A 21,722-nucleotide genomic window follows, 5' to 3' on the forward strand; every position below is an offset into this window, starting at 1 on the left:
AGAATTATTTACCTAGTTTATTTTCGTGATCTTTTGAAGCAACCGTAAATCCTCTTTTTATAGCGAATGTATTGTTTTGACAACTGAATAACATAAGTAATTAGCATTGACCAGACGGTATGTTGTCAAGTTATTGTCACATCAATACGCAGATCCTCACTCAATATAAACTTAATATTTTCAATATAAACTGTGCATTTTAATGAGTTGAAGTAGAACCTTTTAGATTAGTGTAAGTCGTAGAAGTTTACCGTGTAACTTGTACGTTACTCAGCTAATTAAGTACGCAAGACTTAGAGTATATTACTGTCTCTGCTACTCCAACGTTCTACACCAGAGTGTGCATATTAAAAGCCAACCATAACTACCCGCATCGCAACAACGCTACGTGACATTGCAATATGCTGACCACAAGTCACAAGTGGCACATTTTTATAGCAAGGCTGAGTACATGTGTTTAGAGCCAGTTCGCTGACCACAAGCTAGCATGGGTACATTTTCATGACCTGGACAACTTTTAGACTGAACCATGTCAAAATCTGCCATAAAACTGTCCTAGTTTCCAAACATATGCACAGCCAGCTGTCACACACGATTATTGCTGACCACAAGCTTGGAAAGTTTCTTGGATTGTATTTTTCAAAGACATGAAATAACAGTGTACTACTTGTAGTGCTAGACATCAGGTTGCCATCATGTACATCTGAAATGGTCCTCAATTCTGCTCCAATAGAGTTCCCACCTTGATCAATGCCTTCATTAATTATCATGCAAGTTACAGATCAAGTATTTATTTGAGCTTTCCGTAATGGCAAATGTATGTCATAGTTCATTCCCATCTTATCAATTTTCTCATAATGTTCTTGCTTTTTCATCACTTGTCGGGTTTTCTACATGGTCGCTCATAACGACTTGCATCTATGTGATGATTGTCGGGTTCCATCTTCAATGGTCTCTTCATTAACAAGTTTTATTTTTTCATTTTGGTATTTTTGCCATTGGTTCTTTTCTAAGCTATATTTTTGTGGAATTGTTGATTGTTAAGATTGGTACAAGACTGGACTAGTTTTTCAGATTTTCATCGTGTCAAAGGAGATATTTATTTATTTTTAAAAACAAATAATTCCAACAAAATGGTAAGTAAATAAATGAGAAAGGATTTCTTTTTGAAAAAGATAAATTTATTTCAACATTGTCGCAAATAAAACAAATCTACATAACTGTGAATGCATTAAAATTACAATGCAACTTGACTAATAAACAAATAATTAGCTGTTTAATTACAAAGATCATCAGATGAATGCATTCAGGATGCATCCGCCTCCTTTAAGTCTTACAAGACTTGAAAACCTTGCGATAAAATCCTCAGCTTTGCTCATCATCTTATAAGTGAAATATAATGTATTCATCCATGAGAAAAGATAACAATTTAATTGCATAACATAGGATTGAAAGGAAACTTTAATCCCATCAAGAATAACCGAATTTCGAATTTATAACTATCCAGAGTGCATTATGATAAATCATATCATCAAAGACATCGTAAGTTGGTTGGAGCCCTCCACAAAAGGTTGTGCTTGTTTCCTTGGCATGACCATGGACGTATCAAAGACGCCCATGGCATGACAAGAGTACAACGTTTGTTTTGTAAATATTGCAAGAAACGTTGAACGGTTTAGGTCGTAGAGGGCGGCAAGACTCTAACATCAGTAAATATAAGCGTTCGGTTTAAAGTCCATGCAAAGAAAAGTCTCCATACTACAGATTTGTCACAATTCCAATTTGTTTCATTATCGGCCACAGTTTATACATTGACGTATAAAACGGTTTTCTTGAATTCGTTGCGACATCATATATAGATCGTACTTTAAGAAATCATTAATCGTTATCTCTCACTACTAAAATATTCCCAGTCTTGTCGGAATGTACTCAGAATAAACCAGCAAAAGTTCTGTGAGTGAATCAAAGTTACTTTTTATTTATTTATCCATTGGTTATAAGTTCACAGATGAGTTTATACAGATTCAACTTGTGTAAATACGACATTCCCAAGCAGGATGGTTTTTTTCAAGGGGATCCTAATGAAATTATGTAAACCCAACCCAAAAATTGAACAAAAATGATAAATATTTTGAAAATACGTAGACTAATAATAAACTAAGAAAATGTAAAAAATAATTATTTTGGTCAAAAGGTAATAAACTGTTCTATGCAACTCCAAAAAATTCATCTCAAAGTTTTCACGAGAAGTAACACTCTTTACGTGGTTGAGGTAATTCATATGTTTTAGAACTTCATGGACATATATTTGGTCGTGTTTCATCGATTACTATGCCATTGCTTTGTACCAATATTAGTAACGGTTATGACGTCTACCTCGAATCATCAACATAAGAAGTTAAATTCTCGGGGAGTGATAACCGACCGAATCTAGGAGAGATTACGTGTCGAGAAATGAGAAGATGACTGAGAGTAATAAAAAAGCAGACGACTAGGTATTAATCCTCGTGGTACATCATCAAACTTTTCTATTGAAAATTTAAGATTATTCCAGTGAAAGACATGATTTTTGAATAATATAAGAACAGCACGATTTGAACCGGGGTAACTATTTCCTTAGTCGTCCACGCAACGAGTCTTTAGCGGGAAGAATACAATGTCAATGCGATGAAATGCCTCAGACGATTTTGAAAAGGCGCCAAAACGACACCAATCAACATTCTCTAAAATGTCATCACATTTATACGCGATAAGGCAGTTTTTACAAGAATTGTTCTTTCTTGAAACTTGACTGTCTATTATGAAGTCTACCCTTACCTGACAAAACATCGTAAAATCACGACGGTGATGGTTTTATAGCACCTTAGTAATACTAAACAAAATTGAAACTGTAATTCGTCATTCCTGTAGCACTTCCATAATCCTTAAACTTTATAAAATGGCAGAAAATGTTTTGAAAAGTTTAGTCATCGACTTTTCAAGTTTTCAAGTTTTTATTGTTTTGACATTCTATTTACTTTCGGTGTAAAAATCCATAGCAATCAAAATAGCTTACACGTCAAAATTGAAAACTAATTTTTTTTGAACAAATCTTTCAATGCCGCAACAACAAGTTTTTTATGGTCAATTCTGAACATACTGTTTTGAAAAGATGAACTTTTACTTCGTCTTGGTTGATACTATAGTTAGTTTTGCAGTTTATTTTTTTGCAGTAAACTTATACTTCAAATATATAATAATCATGAGATCACGAGAAATAAAATGAAAACAGTCATCTGGACAATGTAATTCATTCGGCTTATAATTCTTCTTTGATAGATACACTGTCAGTGTAACTGGTGAACCTCTAGCTGCGTGCAGCTCCGTGAGTGACTGCCTTGTGTATGCTGGCAAAAGATTACACATTACTGTCGATCCAATTTTACCAACAATCCATACAACACCACTGCTGGCCTTTCTTTTGTGAACCACTCCAGCTTGTCGTTGTCGAACTCTGGATCTATAGGGTCAGTCGCCCCTATTGTCTGTGGCCCAACGTCGTATGACCCTGGTCGAACCCATACTTGAAAAGCAACTCTTCCCTGGTAACGCGTACCGCCATCATTCCACCTTCAATAGAACAACATGAAAGCAGTGAGGCAGAGATCATCTGTATGCGGTGCGCATGCTCAGGAAATCTGACCTGTAACAACTCACCCTGAAGCATCTCACACGTGAAATACGACATAATGAAATTATGTATGCAAAGCATGATAATGATAATTGGTCTTGAATGCAAACTGGAGGGCCGTTTATTATTATTAGTTGTGGATATTCATAACAGCATACAATTTATTTGTAAAATCTGAATTGATACGGTCATTGGCACGAAGATCAGGAACGATGATTCAAGTCTCTTGAGATTACACGACTTTGTTGTCGTTATTTATAAAAATTAGAAATGCATGTTTTTGTTTGCTATTTTGGATTATGACATAATACAAATGAATGTAAAATATTATTTCAAGGTGTAAATGATGACGAGTCCTTATTAAAGTAACTTTGATTCACCAGGTTGGCAACAACACCATAAGATTATCTTTTTAATGCGTGAATTGGTCAATGAATATCGTTACTTTATATTTGATGTACAAGTAATATATGTTTACATTGAGTCTCCTCCAAAGAGCATCTCCCCTAAACAAACCTTCAAGTATATACACATGCATGGACTTGGTAGTTTTACATCCCTCCGCGATACACACACACGCACACATATATATATATATATATATATATATATATATATATATATATATATATATATATATATATATATATATATATATATATATATATATATATATATATATATATATATATATATATATGAGTGTGTCTGTGTATGTGTGTCTGCGTGTGTGCCAGCGCAAACTGCATCTTACGAAATAGGTGAGGCATATGCGCGACTTTCGACATATTTGATGCTGGGAGATACAAAAATTTGCAGAGTGTCGAAGTTGCTTGGTTTTCTGTGCTCGTCGAAGTGCCCAGGTCTCTGTGATAATTCTTCCCCTCCGAGAATGACATCTTCTAAAAGATTAAACAACAATATGACAATGAATTGTGCTGTTTTAGCATAGCATTTGGCATGGAATGCTATTAAATTCGAGGTGATCTTTAACTGAACCAAAAAGATTTTGTACAACCGTTACGTCAGTTTTCCCCTATTTTGTTGTCAATTTTACTGCACGCGAAGGAATTTAGAAAAAGAAGAAAAAATCCTTGTGAAACGGTACTCTGAAAATCGCATTCAAATGTAATTATCTACACATAAGCAATTAAAAACATATCTATATTCAGGATTATCCTCTGATGGATTATCGTGATCAACTAAACGTCATCTCGAAAAATAGCTAAACAGGCTGTTTCTATGTATTCCAACATAATTTGTACAGTTAGCGCCTCGAAAATGAAAGACTTAAACCTTTTTTTATCATAATGTCGACATGCAAAATTTCAACCATGGTTCTCTGTTAAAATCAAAAATATTATTATGGATGACAGAGCAAAATCTTGGTACTTGGAAAACAAGCTACTCAATATTTACCGATATTTGGAATTCAAAATGGCCGCCATCCGTCACTCTCCAGATTTCATATTTTCACAAAACAAAACTTGAGAAAACTATTTACTCCATAAGCTTCTAAATGAGCCCCTACAAGTGCAGCGGTAGGCCAAAAGAACTAATTTGTCTATATTTTAAAAGTTTGAGAGTTCAAACATCTGTCCCCTGGGCACATTATACCTTTTACAAATTATTTGATGAGAACAAATGAAGATACACTCGCCTGGGCAGAGAAGCATTCCAGCATCCAGTATAGGCACTACTTTTTCTACAAGCGTTCCGTGGAAGGCAACGTGCCAATCTTTTGCAAGGCTATAAAGTTTGTGTTTCAAAATTCTGGCAAAAAAAGAAAAAAGTGTCAACCTTTATTTTTTGTCAGACCAAACATGTGTTTCATTCGATATCGATGTATCAGCGCCTGCGACTTTCCAATGAAAACTCTAAGCGAAGAGATACATGTATGCTGGAGCAAAGATTGAAATGAACCTCATAAACTTCTGTAAAGTTACAAGTAACAAGATTTGAACTAATTTCGGATCTTTTACTCTTTTTAAAATTAATCAAACGATTAAGATGCCCGATAGCTGAAAGTTGCAATTTTACAAATTACCCATAAAAACAAGTGTTTTGCAAAAAAGGAAAGGCAGATGAACTGACATTTGCAGATTAAACTAACACTACTACACTATCCAACAATCCCAAATTAGTCACCGACTTCCAATGGTGTTAATTAAAGTAGCTTACGTCTTACGAAAATCTATTCTAGTATGCAAAGTTTAGAAAGAGTGGGTTGGCTCAAGAAAAATTGAAAAGCGCGTATCTACACATAAATTTGCGCTGCAACATTTTTTTTATTGTGGACAGCTCATCAGATAATAGAGCGAAATACCTTATTTTTCACAATGAAATAGGCAAATTTTGTGATTAAAATTTCGCTGCAGTGTAGTTTTAAAATGTCAAGCCACATAAATATCCTAAAGACGGAGATTATTTTCATGGCCAGGCTGGCAGGGATGATGAATGTTTAACTTAAAGTGTTATTCAATAAAAAGATCGCTTCTACTTACCGGAGACTAAAACGTGCCCAGCCCAGCGGTAGAACATACTTGGTAGGAGGTATACCACGCGGGTAAACTTCCCTATCACCACGATGGTTGTGACATTTTTCACAGTAGCACATGTCATATCTAAGGTCTTCACGAAGTGCACCATCTTAAGCAATATAGAAAGATGAAAAGAATCTCAGTAAAAGTAATTGATCGGTTGGTTGATGTTCGTTAAAGATTATACTGTTTCGTTTAGTATTGTACACATGTAATGATATGTCTTTTCAATTGACTCATTGACGAGAGAGAGAGAGGCAAAAAATACATTTTACAAAAAGAAACAGCGTTTCGACTGAAATTCGTGACACTCGTATTCATGATGATGATTATAATAATCCGAAAAATTACAGCTTCGATTTTCGCAAATATTAATTTTGTGAATATATTTTTTCGAAACGAACGAAAATGTAGTCCGCGCCTCGCGTTTCCATGGCAACCATTTTGTCGTCGAAAACACAATTTTTCCCATTTCGATTAAAAAGAGATTGAATTGTTACGAAAATTTTACAAGATTAGCTTCTTTGGTCACAAAATCAATCAGTGTCCATATTCAAGCCACATGTAAATTGCCCGCTGCTGTCTGAATTTGGCCTTCTTTTGATATTTTAAATGAAAGTGTTGTAAGTCCCGTGTATTTAGTTTTAAAATTGAGCAAGATATGTGTCTCACCTGGAACACCTACTTTCTCTGACTTCAAAAATCGTCTGCATATCTTGTGGTAGGGACAATTAGCATTTGTCTGAGCCATCAAGACAATAGAAATGATGGTCAACCTATCATGAGAAACAGAATGGTTCGCTTAGCCCTAGGTATATTGTCATGTTAATTAGTTCAAACTGCACAGCGTACAGATCATACCCTATGCATTACGAATACTAACACAATATTTATTTGTAGTATAAATATGTATGATTATTACAGATTAAATATATATGATTATTACAGATCAACCCAGATATGAAAAGGAAATATCTCCCAATGTTTTCTACGAAAAATACCCTACGAGCAATGGTATTTGTTTAATTTTTTACTTCATTTGAGCACTGTTATAACTCAGTGGTAGCCGAACTCCAAAACCACATTTCCCTTTTGGCTCTAAAAATTGAAACATCGAAAATAAATACACTTGAAAAAGAAAACGCAACAACCAAATGTTTATAAAGGTAAAAACTATCCCCCTATTACAATATAAACAGGTCATTGTCAATGACATAGCCCCCGCCAAATACAAGTCTTTCAATGTTCAACATAGTCTGGCAGAGACCCTGCGATTCGCGTTCTTCCCTGTTGGAACACGCGCGCGCCCTTCAGAGACGAGACGCGAATCCCAGGGTCTGGACGTTCTTGCAAGCGACCGGTCGGATTTCTGCATGATCCGGGTACTTTATAGAACTCCACACATCCGTTAATCAAAACAAAAATGACAAGTACCATAACCAAATAAAATAAAAATGAAAAATAAAAACATACAGCGTATATAGGTCTAACCGGCTACTAGTATATATTCTCTCCGCTCAGTTAGATAGGTTTTTCTTTCGGACGTCACTACCCTTATGAATATTCATATTCTTGCAAGACCGGACAGTCGCTGTGTCTGGCAGCGCGTGCTCACAGCTGCAGAGCGTAGCCTTCGAATGCAGGCCCAACGTGCACCGTGGGCGTGCATAAAACAAGGCACAGCGACTGTGGAGAGTCTATGTTCAACACTGAATGTGTACAAAAGTCATTGTAACTGCAGCTTCAAAGTCAAGAGGTGCAGAAATTAGACAAAAGAATGTTTTCTTTTCCTCTTTGAAAAGAAATGGTGACATATTCTGAAGGTGAAATGGGATCAGAACGTGGAAAATACACAAATGGTTGTAGAGGGCGCCCTCACATACAATCTCTCTAGACTACTTGATCATATTCGAATCATACTGAATGTGGTACTCTTGAATGAGCCTGTGGTATGATGGCAAGAGCATTGTTTTGGCAAGGTCAGATTTTGTAGAGTATGACAATGGTTGCAGTAAAATAGTCCCAGGAGAGAAATTGAGGCAGATATCTTGCAAGTTATGGGGGACATATTTCAAGTAAAGTGATCGTGGAGAGAGCTATCAAATGTAATCTTGCAAGAGTAACTGGTGCTATGTTTCGAGTGAACTGGATGGAGTTCAATTGAATGTACCTGTACAATGATTCAACGTGAATACTTTTGGCAAGATTCCTAGGCGTTGTATAGGACAATAGAATTGCAGTAAAATACTTCTTTCGCAGAAATCGAGATAAACAGTACTCATTGCTGTAGCGGAGAACATTTAAGGTACAAACTTGCATGACAAATTCAGAACAAAATGGCGGCCATATTTGGTCGTATCACGAAGACATTTGACATGGGTATCTAAATCATAGTTTGTTGTCCTTGTTCCAAGTTAAAAAGAAATCTGTCAAGGCATGTCTTAGTAATGGATTTGGACATTAATAGATCGGAAAACACGATTGGAACTAATTTGAGATAATTGGATGGTGAAGTGATGTCGATTTCATATGCAAATGTAACCTCCCCTGAATTTCTTTTTAAGTCGCACACTTGTTTTTATGAGTAATTTGTAGTATTACAACATTCAGCTAAAGGGCACCTAACACTTTTGAGAATTTGAAAAATATAAAGATCCAATTATCCCAAATTAGTTCCAATCGTGTTGAAAGGAAATGGCCATCTGAAGGACATATTGGATCGTGATTTGAAGACATGTGACATGCATATGTAAGTCACAGTGTGTTTTCCTTGTGCCCAGTTTTAAAGGAATCTGTCATTAAGGCATGCCTTAGTAATGGCTCCTGACATTAAAACAATCACACGAAAATGGCCTTCTGGCGACCATATTGGATCGTATGATGAAGACATTTGACATGCGTATTTAAATCATTGTGTGTTGTCATTGTTCCAAGTTGGAAAGAAACCTGTCAAGGCATTATTTTGGACATTAAAACTCGCAAAGACATGGCCTTCTGGCGACCATATTGGATCGTATGATGAAGACATTTGACATGCGTATGTAACTCATAGCGTGTTGTCCATGTGCCAAGTCTGAAAGAAATCTCTCTCAAGGCATGTTGTAGTAAAGGCTCTGGGTATGAAAAAATGGCTAGAAAATGGTCATCTTGCCGCCGTACTAGATCGTGTCATGAAGACATTTAACATTCTTATGCAAGCCTCGAGTGTTGTGCATGTGCCAAGTTTTAAAGAAATTTGACAAAGCACATCTTATTAATGGCTTTGGATATTAAAAAATAATTGTGCAAATCTTGAAAAAATTGGGCTAGGCATGTCTGACATATCTGTGTGGACGGACAGACGGACAGAGCTCAATCTATAAGTCCCCAGGACTTCGTCAGCGGAAACTAAGAAGACATTTAAAAGAGACAAGTGTCTCAGAAGATTAAATTTCTGTGTAGCTTATTCCATTCCATAACACTTTGTATTGACTATGTATTTTTATAAACACAAGCTTGGGGATCTAGGACTTCTAGCTTATTTTAGAGCAAGTTCTAGTCACACGGCTGTGACGCTGATTTATTATAGTGAAACATTTCTGTTTTATTGTATGTTTAATGTTACCAGACATTTCAATTAAATAATAAACATATTTTTACTATAATTCTACCGTGTAAAGTCATAATATGCAAGATCTAAAAGGTTTCTTTGTTGTATTATTGTAATTAATGTCCCTTTTCTTATATTTAGATAGTGCATTGCGCACTTCAGATCTCAGTGAACATGTACGGTCGCATTGCCAGCGAGTCTCCACTTCGGGCACGCAAAATTCCAACGTAGGAATACTCTGCTAAATTTTGATGGCTACATCATATGGACAACTTCACTCTTTTCGACAAGAAAATGAAAGTTTAATAACTTGATAATGCAGTAAATTCAAAATGGGTCCTTATCCAACAGCTCAGAAATATACTGCCGCTATGTTTGGGGAACCTCGTCTTCGATGACGTCACACTCGTTAGGAATACTGGAAGGTTACCCATGGTTATATAAATATCAGACTGCACATGCAAGATATGTTGTTTTCCACTTCTGGTACTACTTTTACGGCCTGAGGGAAAGGAACTTAAGACGTATCAAGTGTTCAGCAACCCCAGCCCCGACCAGTCACCTGAGCGAGCTCAGAATGGATTTGTTACCAGTTGTCCCATTAACACAAAATTGAATCACAGAACATATGTATTGTATCATTACAGTAAACTGCCCTTTACTGCAACGTATACAGAACACGAGTTATTTACAGGTTTACATTTGAACCAGCCATATATAGGTAAAATTATGAAAAGCATGTGGCTAGGCCTATACGTAGTACAAACAAGAAACATCGTATCTGCAGACTTCAGTATGAAGTACATGAGGAGCGTGTTCAAGGAAACTCATATTATCCTCTTCGGAGAAGTTTATTCTATTATGACGTTAGATTACTTAGAAATGGGATCGTATTGTGTCGTTGAGTCAGCAGCTGTGACGACATAGGTTATCCCGAGTCATGTAGTCTTGTACGTGTTACCTAGGTTCAGCACTGCCTCAGTTCTATTAACCCGGTGATAACTTCCAGTACCCTGACCATTCTGGGTGTGGCACAAACAGAGTTGTTTACATATCAGTTTGAGCCATACATCTATGCCTTAGATTCTGTGGTGCAAATATTCAAGGCGTAAAGAACAGATGCCATTCAGTCGTTCACGAAAATATAGATTCCAAACATCGGTCGAAAGAAGCACCGAGGACGCAGTGAACATTTCATAGAGACTGGCTTGACAAATTAGACATAGTGCAAGATGTGATTCGCGAAGTAAATACAATTTAAAACTTGTTAACAAGTATTACCGTGAATACAGATGAATCATGTTTGCATTATAATACATATGAATAGCCGTAGTGAACAGAAAGATGGTGAAGTGGGTAACAACCTAAGTTAGATGCGGGACAGACGGATCTGAAACCTTCCCAAAAGGCACCTCTGACACGCCTGTTCAGTGCCTTTGCTAAAGCACGGCTTGAGCGCACGCACATGAAATCTACGTAATATAATAAATAGGCGAATATATACTAACCGAAATAGCTGAATCTGGTCTTCCCGTCAGGCGTTGATCGGTTTTGATGTCTTTTGAGATTGAGCCCTATTTCCTTGTAAGGAGTCTAGCCGAGCATTTGTTTGAAATATTTGTTATGGATATTTACTAAATCTGATGATCACGATTTTCACACAGGAAAAGATCAGAATGAGGCTTCATTGTTCAGATACCCGGAGAGCCATTGTTGATACGTTTCTCGTTTACACCATGTATGTATAGTAGGTGGGGTGCATATATTCATTTATCTACAAGCCTCTAATGGTATTTTTCCCCGAATCCTTTAAATGTTACATGAAATGACGAGCATACGCAATCCATTTAATCACATGTTCGAACACGTATGTGAATTTATGAATTGGTGTTATCATGCACGCGAAAACAAAAAGTGAATAAACCGTGGCCCCTTCAGCTCCCTAGGTCACATAAGATAATAAGGTGCATGAACACGTGATTTGATGACATCATAATTCTACAGAAACTGCAAGTCGACCACAACATTGAACAGAAGTGGAGTAAAATCTAAGGTGAGTGAACTGATCGATACAATGTATGCGCTTTTTAGTTCCCGAAGTCAAATTTTGTATGTGGACAATGGCCGACTTAAATAGTACCGTAATGATAATGCATGAGGCCTAACAATCACAGGATGATCCGAGAACCAGGATGTACTCTCGTAGAATATCAATATGGACATTCATCGCTTGGCTAGGCCTCGTTGAATGTTATCCCTGATAACACGAAGGCATTCTCGATTGGTCAGTTTTTATTGCCGTTCTGTGAATGGGCGAGTTTCGAGAATGTTGTTGTTCGCCTATAGAAGATTGTTAAAAACTGATTGAATACAATACTTTCGAATCTAGTGAGCTGTACTTGAAAGGGACGGTAGACCTTTCCCGATGTTATAATGTATCAAATACTGTAGAATATTTTTGTTTGTCTTGAAAGCTATTTCATACACGAAAAAGTCGGCGTATTGATACACTGTTGGCATTTATTTTGTTTTCAGCTCGTGTAATGGCGGGCTGCAAATATCACGATCTCTGTCGCCGCTTTATCAAGGCAAAATTAAATCTCCTTGGTGGGTACTCAACAATTTATGTACACATCAGTAGTCAGCAATTTTGGCAGTTCATATTTGTCAGGAAATTTCTAACTGTAAGACGTGCAAAGCTATCAATCACTCTTTCAAATTTGTAAAAGACGGTGGCAAAGGCCACTTTTTATTCAGCTATCACAAAAAATAGAGTTTCTCCGACGAACTAATCAGTAACATGTTATAAATGAAACTTTGCTGACGTGATGGGGTTTTCATAAATAACTATGAATCGATGGATCATAGCTAAACATAAAATTTCTGTAATAGTGAAGACAGTGTTCTTTCTGTGCTTTATTTGTTGTGACAAAGAATTTAATTAAAAGCTTTGTGACTTTAGATATGCTGATTTAATGGTAACTTTTTGATATCCCTAGCGGAAGGGGATGGTACTCCTAATATTTTCATACAGGGGTGTGCGGCCTAGCTGAAAACAGCTCGCCATGCTCCAAAAATATATTGACCCTTTCAGGGATTCCTCTGGTGAAAATCAAACCTGTAGTTCAGGACTTCATCCGGTAGAGTCACCCCAGATCATCATGGTCACGGATTAGGTGGGGTGAATAAAGTCATGCCTATCACGACCGACCAGGGGTCTTGAAAAATTTCGGTAATATTTACAGGTCATCGACCATTATCATATGGTGGGAAGGTTCTCCTAAAGCATTAATACATTTTCCTACGTTAACACATATTAACACATTATGAAAATTCGATCGATGTTTATAGTGTTTTTTTGTTAAATTGACAATCTTTTTGGCCACATACCCGAATTTCTATGGTAGTAAACTACCCCCTGCTGTTAATTGGTGAGTATAAATTTTCGGAGGAAAATAAAGATTGTAAAAAAAGGATCTTGACGAAATCGAAGAAACCAAAAACGTTTCCTCGTCATCTGGATTATCATTTCACTTAAACTATCATATTGAGATGATTAAGCATATAATCGTTTATCCTCCTGGTGTTTTTCTGTGGCAATCTTAGATTATTGTCACTTTCACTTCCAGGGAAATTACCCATACAGTACATATTACATTGTAGCGATTTTTGTGAACTTATGGGTGTGTAGTTGTGCTGTGTTCACAACAATACATAATTGTGTCACAAATCAGCGATTAAAGTTAATACCGTTCCGACAAACCGGTCGTATCTATGACAAAATAGTTGCTTGCACATTGTCTTTTTAATCCCATGTCCATAATCTGCCGATAATTACTTTTGCTAAAACATCGAGCATTATGTGACGGTGACTTCTTTCTACTCAATCACAATTGCTCTTCTTTTCTTTCAGATACTGTATTCTCTGACGGGGACAGATACGATGAGTGTTTTTGTAAAGACTGTCATGAACGAAGTGGTCGTCCCAATGATTTTAGTACAGGCATACCCAAGAAACTTGCCGTCCATCCGATCGGATGGGCCCGCTTTGGTCTGGAGTATGTAAACTTCTTACGATTTCACAATACAAAATTCCATATGTACGGTTTTATGTATAGGAATACTTTTTCGCATCAATCGTCATATATGATATTTGTTTCTCAAACTGCACTCATAACAGTGATGTAGAAAATGTTTGAAGCCTATAATTGTGGATCAAAGTGACGAGCTCTTCAGGTACGGTCATATAAAGATTACCGACCTGTTGAAAATTGCTATATCTTGCAAAAAATGCAATCTCGGGTCAAAATAGCACAGAGACAAGCCTATGTGTTATTCTTGTCTGCCTCATCAAGAAAAACTGACTGAGCTGCATATTTAAAGGTACAAACTATATGTGTTTTGTTTAATATTTGCTCCCAAAATACCATCCAATTTTCCTCGAACATTCTATCAATTTCCCGTGTTAGGTAATGGCATTAATGTCAGTGCAGTAAAGTTTTCCCGTTTAAGAGGTAAATTTAAGATAACCGCCATGATCGAATGCTTCGAGTCATAACGCAACAGCGTGACCCCATTAATTATGCAGGCGACAACATTATGCGCAGAACTGATGTTTCTCAGTCTTTCAATGTGCAGAGCCCGATGTTATGCTATGTAGTCTAACTAACATTTTATTACGCAAATACTTAAATTTCACGATTTTATCAACGATGGATAAAAGTGAAAGCAATAAAACATTTACACAATCAGTACTATCTGGCAATATTTAAACAGAAGTAAATTTTAAAGAACAAACTATATGCATATGGCATTTTTGATAAGGCCAAATAAAACGATATGTGTGTTTCTGAACCCGACCTATTCTGTAGAAAACCTTCTGATCTTCACCTTTTCCCATTTTCAAAAATCGCTTTTCATTTTGACGAAATTTGCTGATTTTTTTTGATGGATAACACTGAAATAACAAAAAGTTCCCTACCAATCTACCCTATTTTCCGAATGTTTGTTACCGAAACACACATAGTTTTTTATCTTTTACGCCTAAGTTGCAGACTGAAAGTAAGTACTATTAAATGCTGTGTCATCATCAGGGTTTTACATCCAAGATATAGTATTCCTACTACATGTTATCAGAGTAAAAAAAAGATTCAAGACAACGAAGGGTACCTAGAGAAAATACAGTGATATGGATCTTCTGACCTGGCTACACACTCAAAAATATAAAAAGAAGGGACAACTTCTTGCGGACATCAATCAGTTTTTCGCTCTTTATATTCGCTGAAACTTTTATTTTCTTTCAGTGTTCACCATCATAAAATTATGGATATGAAGATACACCAAAAGTGGCACGTTGCTTACCATGGTACAGAAGCCGACACAGTCAAACCAATACTTGATGCTAACATGTTTCTTCTTCCGGGTAAGTAGTTTAAGAAAGCATGAGGCTTATCTAGCAGTCGCCATTACTTGGTGAAAAAAATATTTTACTTTTCTTCCCCTATTTTCCTTTACCACTGCTTCCCCATTCTATTGTAAAAAAACAATGTTATCGTCAACAATTAAATTCATGCCTTGGCGTTAATTCAATATTAAAAAACTAAATATTATTACATGCTTCATATATCGGACGTTGCGCGACCCAGGAGATTCTAGGATAACTTGTTGATGACTGTGGACCACATAGTCACCATTTAATAGAATTGGATCTGAAACTATTTTCATATTGAATGCTCCGGGATTTAAAAATGATCAAATTATATAGTTTACTATTTTCAATAATCAGACGGCACATTTATGTATTTAACCACTAGTATGTGGAAATACGATTTTTACAATCATGCACAAAAATTCGATAAACCGCATAACAGTGATTTAAATATATAAATGCGCCCTATTCTACTTTTGACTTGTTTTCGTCTATCATGGCAAGAAAGCAACAAATTGCCTTTTGCAAGTGAACCAAAACATTTGGAGTGAAAACTGTGTAAGAGAAGCATCTGATATAAACGTTTTAACCAAAACAAGAAACCACGTACTCTCGAGGGAGGAGACTACTTTTACCCTCCTGATGTCGAACAAGTGGTCACATTCCCTCGGACACATTGTCCCTTGTTTTTCGCAATAATACATGTATATTTAGATATTATTCGGTATTATATTATATCAGTATATTGATGGCGTAAATACAGCGATCTGATTGGTCGAGACGCGAAAGGAACCGTGGTATATTGGCGATATACCACGGCTGGCACACGCGCGAGCTCTCAACTTGAGCATAAAGCCGTTTTTGACGTTCCACGCCAGACTTTCAATATACTGTTATGATATAATAGCAATAAATCACACCTAGCGACGGTATACCACTCGATTTTGACCAGTTCACTTCATATATGTACGAGCGATAGCGAGTGCATTTATGTCGTGAACTGGTCAACATCTTGTGGTATACCATCGCTGGGTGTGATTTATTGCTTAAATATCTTCTTCATTCAGCGGAGGACAATACGAAGACGTATGACCGTTTCACCACGAGTCGAGGACGAGTGGTGACACGGTTATTGCGTCACGAGTATTTTCCGAGCTGAGCGGAGAAAAATATTATGGAATATTCACATGCACAAGCCAAGAATTCATTATATTTTTAAAGTAAAAGGAGTTGCCCTCGACAATTCTGTGTTTAAACTTCTGAACTACATTCGAAAATATATTAACACGCCGTTGGCGATCAATCACTTCTAGTCGCGTGAGCAATAACGAGCGGCGTTACAGCGGCGTTACTGAGGAAATGCCAGATGACTTCACAAAAATGCGTTATATTTCGAGAATAAAAATCGACTGAATCTCGGCGTGAAAAACGCCGTGCTCAATCAACAGTACCGAACCTTGGTTGCAATGAGAAACCTATGGTAATGCGACCAGCTGCGAGTTCGTTGTTTCCGAAAATTGTTAACGTAATTCCTCAGCAATATACAAGCAGATACTCTTATGTTTCCATAGTTCGCATTATTATTGTCGTAGACAATGGAAATATTGATATCATCACGCGACATTTTTAGGCGCTGCGTGCAGCCTGGATGAGCACTTGAAGTTGACTCCCCTTGTTGCAGTAGGCTAGTGTGCGTCGAAAGTTCAGGCGGTGGTTGGTCTTTCCGGATAAGAACCCCCATATTGACTACAAAACTAAAACAGAAGGACTCACAATTTGCGAAGTGGGTGTATTCGGTCACACTCTAAAAATTGTGATTGATTTTTTACAAATTTTCACGTCAGACGAATTTTGACCACGGAGATATACAGGCCGCCATTTCGTTTGTTTACATTGATCGTCTGCGACGAGCACATCGAAGATCGAGGCAAAAATAGTTCCGACGCACCAGAATTGGTGTCACAGGCGCAGGCTGTTGTGTATGGTGTCCAATCCATGCCAAAATTACTACTTTGATTTTACAAGTTGACATGCAACTCTGTTTTCCATTCCACTATTCCACATGCTAGAAACAGTGATTGTTTGTGATCGATCTCCCATTTTGAGCACGCTCAACTTGTCTAGATACAGGATTTGCTAAGCTGTGCTTTTAAACTTACACAATGCGCACTTTTCTCTCTCTATGCGATGAGAATATATCCGTATCAGACGCCATTGTGAATCTTGGTCTTTCCCATGAGCCTCGCATACGATAAGCCTCCCACCGTGCACCATAGACAAAACCGCTGATTACAGCGCGCAGTTTCTTTTCCGAAAACAGCCGATTTTTAATTCAAAATCGTGATCGATCCCAGTTTTCGAGGACGCTCATGTTGTTTAGATACACAATGTGCTACGCTGCGTTTTTAGACTTATGCAAAGCTCGCATTTCTCTTTCTGTGCGAGGGGACCATTTCGCGTCCGCCATTGTGAATCTCGTTCGATAGCCAGTAACACTGCCCTGCTCCGCAGACCTAGGTCTAGAATTGGATGTGGAGTTGTGAAATGGAAATCGGAATAGAATGTGGAGTTGTGAAATGAAAGTCAGAATCGAATGCGGACTTGTCAAATGAACTTCAGAATTGTGGAATAGAAAACAGAATAACATACAGAGTTGTGGAATAGGATACGGAGTAGTGGAATAGCATGTTGAGTAGTGGAATAGAAATCGGAGTTGCTTGTCAAGTTGTAAAATCAAAGTAGTAATTTTGGCATGGATTGGACACCATATATGGTGACATAGAACGACCAGAGAATAAATCGCCGGATTTTCTATTCAGATACGACAAACTTGGCTTGTGCATGTGATAACGCTGATTACACATCGAGGCTCTGTACGACATGTCGAATATTTTGCATTTAACAACACGCTATTGGAGGTAAATACAGAAAGTGTGTGGCTGACACACGAAATAAGCAAAAAGAAGAGAATTTTGATCCGTTACTGTAACTGATCCATTTTCAGTTTGATATTATTTTGATGTAATTGTTTAAAATTTATTTTGAAATATCATGTAACTATCAATTAGGTTACCTTGTATATAAATATGCTCACTTAACAGTCGATAGCAAAGCGCACTGCTATGAATTGATAGTTGACAGCAATTATAGAATGTCAAAATTATTTCAAAAAGAAAGCATGATTGTGGCTACGAACTACGTTTCCTTCAGCTGTTAGGCATGCCGCCAGCATAGCTATCAAAAATGTGAATTATATTTGCTCTTTAGGTCCAAAAAAGTTAATAGTGAATTATAATGGCCCGCGAGGAAGAATTGCAGCAGAGCGATTTGCAGAATGCGTTAAAGGCGCCTTTAATCTCATTAAGCAATGTGTTTTTCCCCCAGGTGACGTTATACTCGGAGGAAAGAAATTGGAACAAAGGGAAGAACACACTGAAGAACACGACGACGACGAGTTTGACCCCAAAAAAATATTTGTATCGCCAAGCATTAAGTATGTTGAACAAAGGTCGTACGCTAAAAGCGTAAGGTAAATATTTCAACAAGGACTGTGAAGTATTCAATGCTGAGGCATTACAGTGTCAGATCGTGATAGAGAAAGGTCGTTTCAATTCGCAATAAACTGCCGGAAATGAATGCTGACAGTGGTAAACAGGCGCAAAGAGAAAGGAAATGTCAGCTTACGCAAAGCAAAAGATAATTGCTTTCCCCGTTTAATTGCGGCGTTAGGTTTACAAAGATAAATCAGTGAGATACGTATTTAAAACAAAAATGCAACAGTTTGTTTGAACGTGATTTTACAAGCATGCGGCGTGACCTCATTATGGAAGGTGATTCTCTTCTATAAAAATAAGAAAGTAGTTTTATAGTTGAGTAATTTTGATCACAAATTTGTTTTTACTTTATGACATGCAGACCTTTTAAGTTTTAACGATATGACTTGAAAGGGTAGATATTGAAAGGTTAGACTTCATCGCCGTGTCACCGTGCTTATAGTATTTTAAGATTATCAGATAATGACTTTGCCTTCACTTGAAAAGAATAACTCATGCCTTTCCCAAAATTACTGTGGCATCTCGTCGTCTATTATGTATCAGTAAATTAAGTTGTACTTAAGTTCAATCATGAGAAGCAACACAATGCCTATAAGGGAGCCGTTATTATTTACGGCCTGGGGGGGGGGGGTTTGAGGAATTTCATCGGAAACTCCGAAATTTCGGGTAACCTTTGCCACCTACGATGAATTTAAGTAACCCCTCTCTAACACAGAAATTTTGACTGAACTCCTGTTAGAAAAGTTAAATATCAATACAGTTAGGCCTATTTGTAAAATTTATAAATTTAAAATACAGCAATAGTAAAGAGCTTTCAAATCCTGTGTACCCTACTAGATTATCATTGGTTATCTCATGACGGTTGAAAGAGGTGAAAGAAACGTAATGAAATTAAAAGTCACAAAATTATAGAAGCTCACGTTATAATCAGTGTCCTATCATATAGTATTGTTTAATTTGGATGGGTATTGTGACAGTTTTCACTAGGATATCTGACTGGGCAGAATTTGAAAATACATGGGGGGAGAGAAACACCCAACAGGCTGAGGGGGAAAGTGTCAGTTGGTTGTTTTGGAAAGTTTTTGAAATCTAAGTGTGCAATGTGCAGTTTGGTGCAATCTGAGAGGTCTTTTAATTTGTTGTTTACTAAGTAAAACCCTTAGAACACGCCAAGGGGGAGAGCACGAGAGGGGAGTCCCCCTCTCGCATCGAAAGGTTTGAGCAATTGGTTGTGTAATGGTGCAATCTCAGAGGTGTTTCAATTTATTTTGCACTGGACTGATACTTTTATCACATTTTTGTATGATCAGTGTTTGAGTCACAATATTCAACAACCAAACAATGATAATACATTTTGTAAAAAAATAGTCCTCAGTCCGGCAGAGATTGAAGACCAAAGAATATGTAGGAATGGAAATTCTTCTGTAAACAACATTAGAGGACCAACAGCCAGAGTTATTATTTTTTAATCCATTCATCGTTTGTTTGCAACCTCGCCAGCCGTGAAATTTCCCCTACTGCCAGCTTCTAATGGAAAACCTGAATACGTTATGGTTTAATGTCAAAATGATTATGAGCCGAAGTCAATCAAAGATGTATGTTTCTGTGATTATAAAGGATGAATTCACAACAGTTCAGTTTTGTCCCAGATCCTGTGAAAAAATCTTAGAAATTAATGTGTGTAATAATGCAGTCAGGTGCAATCTGATAGGCGTTTTCAATGTGTTTTTTACTAGTAACACCCTACGGGTGAGAGTCGCATCGAAAATTTTGAGAAATTGATGTGTGCAATAGTGCAATCTGAGAGATGTTTCAATTTATTTCGCACCAAACATTGAGTATTTCCCCTTCTTTCTCTTCACATTTTGAGCAACCTCCCTTGTAGCTTTCATATTTTTGAGTGACCCCCCCTTATATTCCTGCGACCCCCTGGCCATGATAATGACGGCTACCTAAGTATATTGCAATCATCTTACACATAGGTATATTAATTTATTTCGTCCAGTTGGAAAGACAAGCGTACATCAAAGGAGTACGATGCAAAGGTGGCTTTTCAATTGTGGATACGACCAGGCTCCTATCAGGTTCAAGGCCAAACTCTCCAGCAAGGCTCCAAGAGAATAGACGACTACTTCCGCAACGAAACTCTTGAATGGTTCACCAAAGAAAGGCCAGCCACAGTGCTTTATGGCCTCCTAATCAAACTGGATCGTAAAAAACAACACCAGTCTTAGTTGACAATGTATGATTTATTTACGAGACCAACTGTGTAATAACTAGTACTGCCATGTAATGTTGCACAAGCAAAATATGTGATTCAATTACATCCATGTGGCTTTCCCCAGAATAGACGATTCAGAATTTTTTCGAAATTTTACATAGTGACTTTCGGCAAAGATTGCTTGCAACGGTGAACATCCATCTGTGTGAGAGAGAGAGAGAGAGAGAGAGAGAGAGAGAGAGAGAGAGAGAGAGAGAGAGAGAGAGAGAGAGAGAGAGAGAGAGAGAGAGAGAGAGAGAGCGGGGGCAGATATAAACAGATAATGCCGGAACGTAGCGGATAGCCGGATGGAGAAACAAAGAGAAAATAAGGAACACAAAAAATACAAAATGGGAGGCAGAGAGACAGTATTGCTGTCTGTAATAGAAACAAACACAAAGAACACGGAAATTTAGACAGATAAGTATAGCTTACAAAATATAAATGTATCTTATGCAGAAATGAGCACTCACGGAAACCCTGACCCCTACTCCAAATTTCTAAAAAAGGGTGACTCCGGCGCGACAAGGTAAACAAAAAGTGGAGAATATATATATATATATAATTATATATATATATATATATATATATATATATATATATATATATATATATATATATTTGTATATTTAAAACATTCAGTCATTTTGTGTTTTAAATGAAATTGTTGACATGTCAGTT

General features: G+C 37.1%; 2 protein-coding genes across 3 annotated transcripts in view; one reads left to right on the forward strand and one right to left on the reverse strand.

The window, feature by feature from the left end:
* LOC139142231 (neuralized-like protein 4) overlaps window positions 1–11,444 on the reverse strand; it is a 61,348-nt gene extending 49,904 nt beyond the window's left edge. Inside the window, exons 1-6 of one of the 2 annotated variants that reach the window (XM_070712110.1) lie at window positions 11,308–11,444; window positions 6,883–6,986; window positions 6,175–6,319; window positions 5,331–5,443; window positions 4,425–4,572; window positions 1,169–3,609 (exon numbers count right to left, since the gene is read on the reverse strand). In XM_070712110.1, the coding sequence (XP_070568211.1) occupies window positions 3,405–3,609; window positions 4,425–4,572; window positions 5,331–5,443; window positions 6,175–6,319; window positions 6,883–6,961 (690 nt within the window). In that variant the 5' untranslated portion in view covers window positions 6,962–6,986; window positions 11,308–11,444 and the 3' untranslated portion in view covers window positions 1,169–3,404. Of the gene's footprint in view, window positions 1–1,168; window positions 3,610–4,424; window positions 4,573–5,330; window positions 5,444–6,174; window positions 6,320–6,882; window positions 6,987–11,307 lie in introns of those variants that run through there. The other variant, XM_070712111.1, reaches the window with a different exon arrangement.
* Window positions 11,445–12,334: 890 nt separating this feature from the next.
* LOC139141446 (neuralized-like protein 4) lies at window positions 12,335–21,220 on the forward strand. Its single transcript, XM_070711061.1, has 5 exons — window positions 12,335–12,406; window positions 13,713–13,857; window positions 15,103–15,221; window positions 18,612–18,756; window positions 20,787–21,220. Exons 1-5 carry the CDS (start codon window positions 12,343–12,345, stop codon window positions 21,013–21,015), a joined length of 702 nt encoding a protein of 233 aa, XP_070567162.1. The 5' UTR covers window positions 12,335–12,342; the 3' UTR covers window positions 21,016–21,220.
* The last annotated feature ends 502 nt before the right edge of the window (window positions 21,221–21,722 follow it).

This window comes from Ptychodera flava, chromosome 10 (assembly GCF_041260155.1).
Source record: "Ptychodera flava strain L36383 chromosome 10, AS_Pfla_20210202, whole genome shotgun sequence".
Classification (NCBI taxonomy): domain Eukaryota; kingdom Metazoa; phylum Hemichordata; class Enteropneusta; family Ptychoderidae; genus Ptychodera; species Ptychodera flava.

Coding starts and splice junctions, on each gene's coding strand:
- LOC139141446 (XM_070711061.1), top strand. CDS start 12,343: ATGGCGGGCTGCAAATATCACGATCTCTGTCGCCGCTTTATCAAGGCA. Junction 12,407..13,712: donor GGCAAAATTAAATCTCCTTG/GTGGGTACTCAA, acceptor CTTTTCTTTCAG/ATACTGTATTCTCTGACGGG. Junction 18,757..20,786: donor TCGTACGCTAAAAGCGTAAG/GTAAATATTTCA, acceptor TATTTCGTCCAG/TTGGAAAGACAAGCGTACAT.